The sequence below is a fragment of the Notolepis coatsorum genome (assembly GCF_963971535.1).
Source record: "Notolepis coatsorum genome assembly, chromosome: 7".
Lineage (NCBI taxonomy): Eukaryota > Metazoa > Chordata > Actinopteri > Aulopiformes > Paralepididae > Notolepis > Notolepis coatsorum.
In genome coordinates, this window is record NC_140171.1 from 100,975,566 (window position 1) to 100,988,239 (window position 12,674).

General features: G+C 43.9%; 1 protein-coding gene across 1 annotated transcript in view; it reads left to right on the forward strand.

Annotated features, from left to right (window-relative positions):
- pla2g6 (phospholipase A2, group VI (cytosolic, calcium-independent)) overlaps positions 1 to 12,674 on the forward strand; it is a 71,119-nt gene that overhangs the window by 36,599 nt on the left and 21,846 nt on the right. The window contains 5 exon segments of the mRNA XM_084318733.1: positions 3,454 to 3,634; positions 6,507 to 6,694; positions 7,578 to 7,674; positions 9,590 to 9,772; positions 10,257 to 10,365. Of these exon segments, the coding sequence (XP_084174859.1) occupies positions 3,454 to 3,634; positions 6,507 to 6,694; positions 7,578 to 7,674; positions 9,590 to 9,772; positions 10,257 to 10,365 (758 nt within the window).

Genomic DNA, 12,674 nt, shown 5'->3' on the forward strand with positions numbered 1-12,674 from the left:
CTGATCGGACGGCTATTTGGACCGTTAAATGTTTTATTTTTGTCTTTCGGAAGTGGGATGATTTTAGCTTCCTTCCATGCTGTAGGATGAACCCCACTGATTAAGCACTGGTTGAATATATGACATATAGGAGTAGCTACAGAGTTAACCACAAGTTTAAGTATTTTGCTGTCTAAGTTGTCTATACCGGAGGAAGTGGAATCAGCTTGAGACATAATTAATTTCAAAACTGTTGCTCTATCAATCTCATTAAAGCTAAAGAGACAGTTTTTGCCTTTCATTATTTCTTTCTTTATTAGTGAATGAGATAGTGAACCATCACTACTTTGTAGACATCCTCTTAATTTATCAACTTTATTTTTAAAGAAATCATTGAAGTAGTTTGCCATGTCATGAGGTTTTGTTATGAATTTACCTTCAGATTGTATGAAGGAGATTGATGTATTTGATTTCCTGCCCATTATCTCATTCAGTGTTGACCATAGTTTTTTCCCATCATTTTTTGTTTCACTAATCCTATGTTTATAATACTCTTTCTTTTTCGTTTTATTTAGCCTCGTCACTCTGTTCCTTAATTGACAGTAGATTTGTCTATCTGACTTCAAGCCTAGTTTATGTGCTGTTTTCTTTGCATTATCCCTCAGAGTCATTAGGTCAAGGATTTCTTTATCCAGCCATGAAGCACCTTTCGACCGAACAGTAAATTTTCTGAATGGTGCATGCCTGTTCACAATTTCCATGAGCAGATTCATAAATACATTAACTGCTATTTCGGGGTTGTTCTCTTTGCACACTATAGACCAGTCTACCTTGTCTACCTCACCAACAAATACTTCCCTATTGAAGTGTTTGTAGGATCTTTTGTTGATAATTTTATTACCTCCTTTTGGGATTTTAGTACTCCTAGATAATGCAACCAAATTATGATCACTAAATCCCACTGCTATAGAGACTACTTTAGAACAGCGTTCTGGAAAGTTGGTAAATACAAGGTCCAAACATGTAGAAGAAGTTCTACCGTGCTTATTGGTAAAAATTCGTGTTGGCTGCGATACCATTTGTGTCATATTGCATGTTTGAGCCATAGATAATAACTTGCTTTTCATATTACACTTATCAGAAAGCCAATCAATATTCATGTCACCTAAAAAGTATACTTCTCTGTTTCCATCAGAGGCTTTATCAACCATGCTGCATACATCTGACAGATAATTCATGCCAGCATTAGGGGGTCTATAACAACAACATCCTATAAGAAATGGCTTAGTATGTGGTAGATGTACCAGGACCCATAGTGCCTCTATATCATCTATAGTTAGATCATTCATAGGTTCAGCAGGGATATGACTTTGAATATATATTGCCACACCACCACCATATCTATTTCTGTCTTTTCTGAATATATTGTAGCCCTGTATTGACACCTCTTCATTACCAAATGAGGGTTCAAGGTGGGTTTCTGATACAGTAAAAATATGGATATTATGCTGACAAGTCAGGCGTTCTACCTCGTGAATTTTATTTCTAAGACTGCATACATTTAGATGAACCATTATTAGGCCTTTTGTTGGAAATTTAGTCATAGCAAAAGGTGTGTTATAGCTAAGATATGTAAATGGTCTAATAGTAAAATCTCTGATATCTCAGCTAGGTGTGGCAGCTGTACCTGCAACCAGATGGCCTCAATATCACTGATGTCAATGTCATTTCGTAGTTTTACCAGAAATAGATCATATATATAGAATCCCACTCTTCCCCCAAATCTGTTCCTGTCCTTTCTATACAAAGTAAAACCAGCTATAGCCATACTAGAGTTACAGATAGAGTCATCCAAATGCATTTCTGACACAGCAAGAATATGTATCTTATTAGCCTGTAAGAAGAGAGCCAGCTCATGTGTCTTATTCCTAAGACTACATATATTAATGTGGGCAAAGATTAAGCCTTTTGGTAAAATTGCCCATATACATGATGTAGAAAATACCACACATATGTTATAAAAATACGTTAGAAACACCACAACAACCCAGGACACACATAAATGGTCATCAGACATCACTTGGAACGGGATGTTACTTTCAGTGAGGATAGTTACCATAGCAACCATAGTCGCGTGTATCGTCACAAGCCTGCGCCATTGTTTACTGCAGTAGAAACACGTTAGCGTCCAGCCTGTGCTTTTTCATCACCGCCCGTCAGCCAATATGTAATATCAGAGTTGCGATACAACTGTCCATCAATGAAGAGTTTATCGATGAACAGACAGGTCTTTTTGTTGCTGTTCCTGGCGTCTGTCATAATTGGATGGAGTAGACGTCGTCTCTTCATGATCTCCGATGGATATTGATCAGTGATCGCGAAGGCAGAGCCTTTCAACTCTCTGCCTTTCTCCATGATGGCATGCTTCATTTTGGACTCGGTGACCCTCGCCACTATGGGACGAGACTTCTGGACCCCAGGCTTGGATTGCCCAAGACGGTGCACTCTGCAGAAGTTCCTCCTACTGGTCGGTACAAGGGAACCCTGAAGTCTACCACCTGCTTCCTCCGACACATGTGGAGACAGCCAGTGGCTCCTTTTTTCACCTGGCAGCGAGGACTCTCATACCTAATTTAACGCACTGTCGAACCAAGAAGACAAAACGCGTGTTACGGGAGAAATACGCGACAGGCTGACGGACTTGTAGACAGTGATGTTGGATATCAACGACTCCCTAAAGACCATTGCTGCCGGGGCAGCGCAAAATACTAATAAAGACAGTTAACCTGTTTGGCGTTGGTGTCTTTAATAACAATGCTGGAATATGAATTCCTTTTTTCATTCAGACAGTCTCAGACAGTTCAGCTCCAACTCCATAGTGAAGTTCGCAGACGACACGGTGGTGGTGGGGCTGATCAGCAGTGATCCTTTAATAGCAAGTTATAACGGAAGTGTTGATATTATTCTATCACAACAGTGGCTCGGGAGGTAGAGCAGTCGCCTGGTAATCCGGAGGTTCCCGGTTCGATTCCCGCTCCTCCTGGGCAGCGTGTCAAAGTGTCCTTGAGCAAAACACACTTAACCCCTAATTGCTCCCGATGAGGAGGTTGGCACCTTGCACGGTCGCCTCCGCCGTCGGTGTGTGAATGTGTGAGTGAATGGGTCAAATGTGTGGAACAAAATTGTAAAGCGCTTTGGATAAAAGCTGCTATATAAATGGTAAATGGTTGCATTTATATAGCACACTCACACACCGACGGCGGAGACGACCATGCAAGGTGCCAACCTGCTCATCAGAAACAATTAGGGGTTATGTTTCTTGCTCAAGGACACTTCGACACGCTGCCCGGGAGGAGCGGGAATCAAACCGGGAACCTCCGGATTACCAAGCGACTGCTCTACCTCCTGAGAGTCACTGTCGCCCCCCCTTATATATAAACGCAGCCATTTACCATTTCCTCTTCCCGCTTGCAGTCAGATAAATGCGCGGGACGCGTCGGGACAGACACCGCTGCACCTGGCGTGCGAGCGGGGGGACGTGGCCTGTGTGAAGGAGCTGCTGGAGGAGAGCCAGGCGCGCACAGACATCAAGGACCACAACGGAGAGACCGCTGTGCACAGCGCCGCCAAGCAGGACTCTGCCGCCGTCATACAGGTGGGATGAGATAAGATATTCCTTTATTGATCCCCCTGGGGGAAATTCAGGCATCATCGCGGCATGGGGGGAGGGGATGTACAGGTACATGTGATAGTAGAAGACATGATACAGGTCATAGAATTATAGTAGAGTAGAAAAGTACAAATATATAAATAGGCAGTGTAAACAATATAATTAACTCTGAGTATGTGCATATGAGCAAGTAGACTATGAGTAAGTAAGCATACAGTATACACAGGTGCAGTATGCATAAGGTACGTATAGCGTGATATTAGGGTCGACTAATCGGTCGAAAGGAGCTGTAGTCGACTGGCCAACCTCTTAGTCGAATAAAAAAATATATATATTTATAATTTTATTTTTTTAATTTGTTTTATCATTCTTTCCAAAAGAAAAGAGGCCTAGAAGTGTGGCTAACACTAATGGCACGCATACCAGAGGCTAACTGCCTACGAAAACAGGCACAGAGGCACTGAAAGAGGATTTCACCCATCTAATGAACACACTAGACTAGACAAATATCAAGATGTATCCATCAGTGGACCAATTGCATGCTTTTGCAGAGGACAAGAAGCCTTCAGTCGACTCCTTCAGACATTAAGCACCCCCCACAGCCCAAATGGAATGATAAAATAAATAAAAAATAAAAAAAGATTATACTTATTATTATTATTTTTTGTCGACCAATAGTCGACTAACGTCAAAATTTGGCCAATCATAGTCGACCATCCAAATCCTTAGTCGGGGACAGCCCTACTTGATATACGTTATACGTTGTCCTTTTAGGTAGTCCGTTTAGGTAGTCCATTTAGGTAGTCTGTTTAGATGGGAGTCAGACACACTCAGTGACTCCTACCTAAGTCTAGGTGGGATGCAGCACGAGGCGGCCCTGGTCACTGGTTTTCAAGTTTGCTTTTATTTGTCATTTATAATTACAGTGAAATGCTTGGTTCTGTATGAGCCCCTGAGAATGTGCTTCATACAGTAAAAAAGTAAGTAAAAGAGGAATAAAGTTCCAACACTATACAAATATACAATATTGTATTAAAAAAGTACAATGAAAGTACAATGAAGTAAAAATGCAGACAATGAGGTACAAAAACCTTTAAAATGCAAAAATGTAGTCCTCAGCTGCTCTTACTCAACTTAGTATTTTTTATTTATTTATCCTTTATTTATCCAGGAATGTCCCATTGAGATACAAGATCTCTTCTTCCAGGGAGTCCTGACCAACACGGCACACAACAAGTTGCAACATAAAAACAAGGGCATTAAACAAAAAACATACAAATCAAATACAAATACAGAAGGCCATTTGTGCAGTGGCAAGAAGCATAATCAGATCAGCAATAGCATGAGGTAAAACAGTTACATGTTTCATGAAGGGCTAATCGTAGCATACCTTTAAAAGCATTCACAGTAGGAAGTGCCTCTAGACAAAGTTTCACTTGCAGCGTATTCCATAAAAAGGGAGCATAGTGGGAGAATGCAGCTTTACCAAGCTCTGACTGCAATCAAAGGAACATTATTTTACACTGACTCGGTTTCTCGGTGGTAGAGGTGTTTCCATTGTTGCAGAAAATTACTCCACGTTCTCTTGAGCGAAGAAACTTTCACATCTCGTTCCTTCCAGGCATACGTCAGGTGTCGCGAGCAGGCTGACCGAGCTGGTCGCACCAGACCACTTGAGGCTATAGTGGCGAAAGTAAGTGGGTGTGTTGCAGCGCAGGTTTAGAGTCTAAAGTATTGAAAAAACGCTTAATATTTTACAAATATTACAAATATTTTAAGAGTTTACTGCCCTGTCTCCACTACTGCCCCGTCTCCACTACTGCCCCGTCTCCACTACTGCCCGTCTCCACTACTGCCCTGTCTCCACTACTGCCCTGTCTCCACCTGTCTCCACTACTGCCCTGTCTCCACTACTGCCCCGTCTCCACTACTGCCCTGTCTCCACTACTGCCCTGTCTCCACTACTGCCCTGTCTCCACTACTGCCCTGTCTCCACCTGTCTCCACTACTGCCCTGTCTCCACCTGTCTCCACTACTGCCCTGTCTCCACTACTGCCCTGTCTCCACTACTGCCCTGTCTCCACCTGTCTCCACTACTGCCCTGTCTCCACTACTGCCCTGTCTCCACTACTGCCCTGTCTCCACTACTGCCCTGTCTCCACTACTGCCCTGTCTCCACCTGTCTCCACTACTGCCCTGTCTCCACTACTGCCCTGTCTCCACCTGTCTCCACTACTGCCCTGTCTCCACTACTGCCCTGTCTCCACTACTGCCCCGTCTCCACTACTGCCCTGTCTCCACTACTGCCCTGTCTCCACTACTGCCCTGTCTCCACTACTGCCCTGTCTCCACTACTGCCCTGTCTCCACTACTGCCCTGTCTCCACTACTGCCCTGTCTCCACTACTGCCCTGTCTGCTCACCATCCCTCCACTTCATTTCAAACCTTTATTTATACAGGTACTGTAAAAATCTCATTGAGACAAGAGCGACCTGATCCACCAAACAAACATAACAAATGCATAAAACAAGTTCCAGACAAAAACAAGACAAGTAACTCAACTAAAAGTCTAAGAGAAGCTCAAATCTAGATGCATTTAATTAAGAGCGAGAACAATGGATGCCCTTTAAATATTGCGTATAAGAAGCATAAAATCTCCAATGGGAATTAAGTTCGGGAGCCTCAGCTCCTTTTGCAATGAGTTCCACGTAGACAGGGCAGCATGGGAAAAGGCAGTTTTTCCGAGTTCTGTGCGGGCAAATGGTACAGAGAGAGTTAAAAGATCCTGTGAGCCACTTACCCCAATACTGCTCCACCCCCCCCTTCCTCCCCTCGTCTGTCCCTCCACCCTCCCCAGGCCCTGTGCTGTCGGCTGTGCGCGGGGGTAAACGAGCTGAACGACGGCGGGGAGACCCCACTCCACGTAGCCTGCCGCCTCGGGCGCATCGAGGCCGTCAAGGCGCTGCTGGCGGGCGGGGCCAGGTGTGATGTCATCGGCGGCAGCGGCTACCCCGTCCACACCGCCATGAAGTACAACGAGAGAGGGTGAGCGGATGGATATTGGACACGCCCCCTTTCAGAAACGATGTCTGAAGGATTCCCTCTGATTGGGTTATTCTCTGGTTAACTATTGAATTAAAGGAGCAAGGAGTTGCTTTTGTGCAGAACTTTTCGAATCCTTAAGCCGAATTCGACCATGCCCTCCCCACGTCGTTCCCAATCAGAACGCATCAGGATGCCTCCAAAGCCACGTCCCGCTAGATAGCTAGCAGGCAGTTAGCAGCAGGCCTTTGTGTACGTATGTGCATAACAAGCACGCGTGTCACTAGATGGTTTGATAGACAGCTCGCTTGTTCCAATAATTTGACTCGGTCGTTCGTTTTATTGGAAGTCGTTGTTTTAGCTTCTGCCCTTCTTTTTCATTTCGGTGTCCAATGTCTTATTTACAGTACTATCGATTACTGACGATAATGATTATTGCCCTTTATTTTGGCATCATGAAAAACCACTGTAACGCGACTATTTGAAAGTGACAACTAAAAGACGCTGAGAGGGCTTGGGCAGGGAGATCTGTCCGACACGCGAGCCTGAGTCCGTAGCTGCAGTTCAAGGGTGTTTATTGTAGCCTTCGGTTACAAGCTCTTGCAGATGGTATACATGGATTTTGATGGGTAAATAAGTAAACGTAGTGCGGTCAACAGAAATATAGGCACCCTGCCTCACCCTCTCTCTGTAACAAACAAACACTGAATGGTTCCTAGGCACAGGTGATATTAATTACCCTTCTTCCCCGGTGACCTCCAGACAGACACACCCACTACCACTGGTGACAAAATGACATACACCTCCCTGCTCCTACAACCACCAAGCACTGGAATAATGACATGTAGGATGAGCATCAAGCTGTTGTTTTCCCCTGCCCTGACAGCTGTGCTGAAGCGATCCTGACGGCGGACCCAGGCCAGCTGCAGGCTGAGGACCCGGTCTACGGAGGAACCCCTCTTCACTGGGTCAAGACCGCAGAGGTGAGGGAACGCTGTAGAAGGCCAGCATTAATATCGGGTGTCAAATTAGTACCTATCGGGGGCGACAGTGGCCTCGGGAGGTAGAGCAGTCGTCTGGTAACCCGGAGATTCCCGGTTCGATTCCCGCTCCTCCCGGGCAGTGTCTCGAAGTGTCCCTGAGCAAGACACTTAACCCCTAACTGCTCCCGATGAGCAGGTCGGCACCTTGCATGGTCGCCTCCGCCGTCGGTGTGTGAATGTGTGAGTGAATGGGTAAAATGTGAGGAACTAATTGTAAAGCGATTTGGATAAAAGCGCTATATAAATGCAGCCATTTACCATTTACCTACCGTATCTTCTACCTGTGGAGTATTTAGATAAAAGCATGGTCCTTAATTACACAAACCTATGCGATGCACCTACTTACATCTGTGAAGTACCACACTGGAAGCACCTAGAGTTGGTACTGAACCGGGCAAGTCTGCTTTTAGCTTCTGTTGTCCTGACACACCTGGAACATCATGCAACAAACTCTTAAGGCTCAATACTTTCTTTGGTCTCCTTTGGTCAGTTTAATCACCAACCATTCCACCATAATCTGTAATTGTTTTAATTGATTGTACACTTTTAAATTTTTATTGCACATATTGTATATTGTATTTTTCTATGGTATTTATCATGTATTTATTATGTTTGTATCCTCGAAATCCTAGTAAATGAGGATGTTGGGGCGAGATTGAATGAATGAATGAATAAATAACATCTTTAAAGGTGCTGTAAGTGGGAGTCTCCCAGTCCCTCCACTCTGCAGTAAACACAAAATAAATTTTCTGGGGTCACGTTCCCACTTTATCCAATCACTAGAAAAACTAGTTTTAAGCACATACAAGTAAAATAATTTGCCAGTACAGTAAGTTTGGTTTGACAACATGTCTTGAAATAAGTGAAAATATCTAGGATTCTCTCTCCTGATTGGATAAAGTGGGAACGGGATACAAGGAAATGTATTTTCTGTTTACTGGAGAGTGGAGGGACTGAGAGACATGCCGACCAAACACTCTATATCAGATCATGGTCAGAACGTAGAACTATTTAACACTTATTTTAACCAAACAAATACCACTTACAGCTTTTTAATGTGGGATGAATTCAGTACATGATGAGCCCAGATCAGGATCCCCCTCCTGGGGGCACGGTGGTGTACCGGTTAAGGGCTTCTGTCCATAGCGGACGTTTTTTTCAAGGCGGACCGCTTTGAAAAAAGAAGAATAAAAAGCTCAGCGTTTTCCTGGGTCTCGCCAGAGCTTGCGACTGCCGCGGCTTCGCCCCTTCCTCGATGTTGATTACCTTGATGAGCGCGCTCCTTTCCAAAAGTTGAACTAGTTTCAACTTTATGCGCTGAGAGCGCTCCGCCCAAAAACGCTGCCGCCGAGAGCTCATAAACGCGAGGCGCGGGGCTGGGAAAAGGAGCGCGCCTGTCGCGTCTCCAGCATACAGTAGAAATGAATGACAGGAAGGAGCTGACAACTCATAAAACGTCCGCTATGGACACAAGCCCTAACACTGTCGCCTCACAGCTAGAAGGTCCAGGCTTCGATTCCCGCTTGGGGACCAGGTTGCCGCGTTGCCAGGTACCCAGGTGGGGTATCTCCCGGGCCTTTCTGTGTGGAGTTTGCATGTTCTCCCCGTGCTCGCAAGGGTTTCCCCTCCCGATAAGATAAACCCAATGGAAAAACATGCCGAACAGATCGCTAACGCTGTCGCGTCCCTGACGAAGACGGAGCACTTGGATTGGTCTCTGGGCGTGGCCCACACACGTCTGCTCCCGGCTGCCCTTGGGGGGGAGGACAACGGGATGGGAAAAGTGCGTTTTGTGTGTGTTAAGTGTGTTAATCTGCATGACAAAGACTTCTTCTTCTCCTCTGCACTTTGCCAGATGTGCCGCATGCTGCTTGAGCGCGGCTGCCTGGTGAACTACCTCAGTAAAACAGGAGAGAGCGCCCTTCACATCTTGACCAAGAAAGGGCGCTTCGAGGCGGCCATGGTGCTGCTCACCCACGGAGGGGACGCCAACCTCAAGGGCCAGGATGGAAACACGGCCCTGCACTTGGCCATGAAGGTATGTGTTTGTGTGTGTGTGGTACACCTACAGTATATCGCTTTTTGCTGACCAAGTGGCTGGCCTTTAGAAGTTTTTAATTGTCATGCAGATTACACACACACACATGCGAGATGGAACTCACACATGCACTGAGTCGCCGATGAAGATGAAATGTCTCTCTACAGATTCGGCCACTAGATTTATTTTTAAATGATTACTCTACAACAAAATGTTATCTATAGCACCTTTAACTTATTAGTAATTATTTCATTATCATTAGATAGCACCATGCTAGTACTGAGTTCTTGGTGATCTGTGACATTAACCAATACAGATTACAAGTACGTACCTGGTTATTTGGCAGATACAGTACCCGGTACTGGTACTTGTACTTGGTGCACTTCTAGTATGTTGAGACTCAGCAGTCGCCCACAGTGAACACAACCACAACAAAATCACACAATGCAGCGGTGAGGTTTTGACCTTGTTTGAAATTTTTTAGATGGACCACATGGACCTGATCAAGGCTTTGATTGTGTTTGGAGCTGATGTTGAGGTCCACAACGACCTGGGAGAGACTCCCGGACTCATCGCTGCACGCACCAGCAAAGGTAGGAGAGCGACTGGACATAGGATGGATGGATGTTTGGTGGCTGGAGGGAAAGAGGGGATTGTTGTGGAAAAGGGGTAGCAGAAAGTGAGGGAGGTGTGGAGAGCCAAATCTGATTTATTTGCTTATATGTGACTCAGATCAGATTTATTCTGATTTGTGTCACATTCATATGTGGTCCAAATCAGATACAGGTCTGATTATAATTTTTTTTGCAAATGCAACCTCAGTCTGAACAGTCATGTGATTTTAATGTGACTTTTACGTCAATCTAGATTGACATTCGTCAATGAAATTTTTTTACATCCATCTTCTTTATCATTAATCTGCGCATCTGTGTCAGTTCAGGAGTGTGACCAGTTTACACTGGAATCTGATATTAGCCACATTAAAAAAATATATATATTGGACCTCATTCTCAAAGTGTCTCCAAGCCCGACGGGTCCGGTACCGGTCCCAAAATTACATCATGTCATAAATCAATCTCTCTAGACTGTATGACATAATGTTGCGTTTTTCTCTCTCAAATGTATCCAAGAGTAAAGACTGTAATCCTGTCAAAACAGCAGTCATAGTGTATTACTTCAACTAGAGCTGCCGCGATTACCGCATTACCGCGGTATCGCTGTTACATCACGGCCACCGCAGAGTAGGCTGAATACCGCATCGCAGCTGTTTTTTATAATAATAATAATAAAGTACCCTCCTCTCGTTGGGCTTGCGGCTCTGCAGATATACCCTACTCCTCTATCGAGGTTCCAAGCGACCCTATTGGGTACCAGAAAAGTCACGTGAAACATTGCAGACCACTGATTGGTCAGAAGAGAGACGCGTCACATGTTCATCACAATACGGCTAATAACGTTAGCTTTAGCTCCCCGCCGGAGTGGACTACCATCGCTCCTCAGGAGTACTAAACGAGACATAATGATTTTACTGTCTGCAACGAATGTTATAATAAAAGCCCTTTGTTCTATACACTTGTCTGATTGAAAACTTTATTAACAGACCGCAGAATGGGACAACTCAGCACGCTCTGAGCAAAGAAAGGAACTGAGATATGTATTGCTTGCCTTGCTATGGTCCGGTAAATACGCTGATGTTATTGAACGTATAACTATATAATGTTAATGCCACAAAACGAATGCTTTTATTATAAAGTAGTAACTTTATAGTAATAATAATAAGAAAGGGTCGGGGGGGTAACCACCCCTGCCCGCGACACCGAGTGAACGGCGCACGACCAGAGGGGAAACTTCGAATCCGTGTTTCACTTTCAATAACTAATGCGTGCTTGCCGAATCCCAAACAATATTCATGCTGCAAAGTCATCCTCTAAAGATAGACATTTAGACTAGAGGCAGGCTATATGCTATAAAGAGTAGACTACTACTAAAAAAAAAAATGCATTCAAACTTTTTTTTTTTTTTTGGTAGGAATATTTTGCAAATTTGTGCGGTAAGGAAAACATCAATACCGCGGCAGCTCTAACTTCAACAATACGTTTGTTTACCAATAGGGTAAAGTGTTATTAGTGAGATATTAGTTTATGGAATGTCTTTATAATTTAGTGAATATCCGCCATGTTGAATTCGCTTAATTTATTAGTTTGTAATCATATGAGGAGAGGGCATCCAGAGCTCTCAATGAACTTTTTTTGTACACATAATCTCAAGAAGGTGCTGAACGAGTTCAGTTGCAGTTTTTCATTTCTGGTCATTTTTAGCACTGTCAAAGATGCAAAGAAAAAGCATAATGTATATTCTCCTTTGTTTCATCACAATTTACTCAAGCCTAGTAACAGACACAATATTTCTGACACTGGGAATACATTCCCTGAGATCCATAAATGTCCCTAGATACCAAGAACATGCAAATTGACCTTGTAGAAGTGGAGCAATCTTCCATTTACTTTCATGGATTTTCAGAAAATAGGGATAGGGCTTAACAGGTTAAACAGACAACATAACAGGTTAAATATCTTCTTACAAACTTCATAAGACCAAACCTAAGAAATAATGTCTTTTTAACTTTTTTGTTGCATGCATTCGAGAATGAGGTTCAATGTAAACAGCCAAGCAAAAAAAATTAAAAAAATACTGATCTGAGGAATAAATCAGAGGTTAGCAGTAGCACTAAAGCTTGCAGTGTCAAAGAGTTGTGTGAGACTCTTAACAAACTAACATTGATTCCATACCGGCAGACTGAACAGGATGTGCGCCATTGTCGATGGTAAATGCATGAAGTGTTGTATGTAACAATTAATGTGTATCATAAACATCAAACGTGAACAGTTCATATGATTATCAT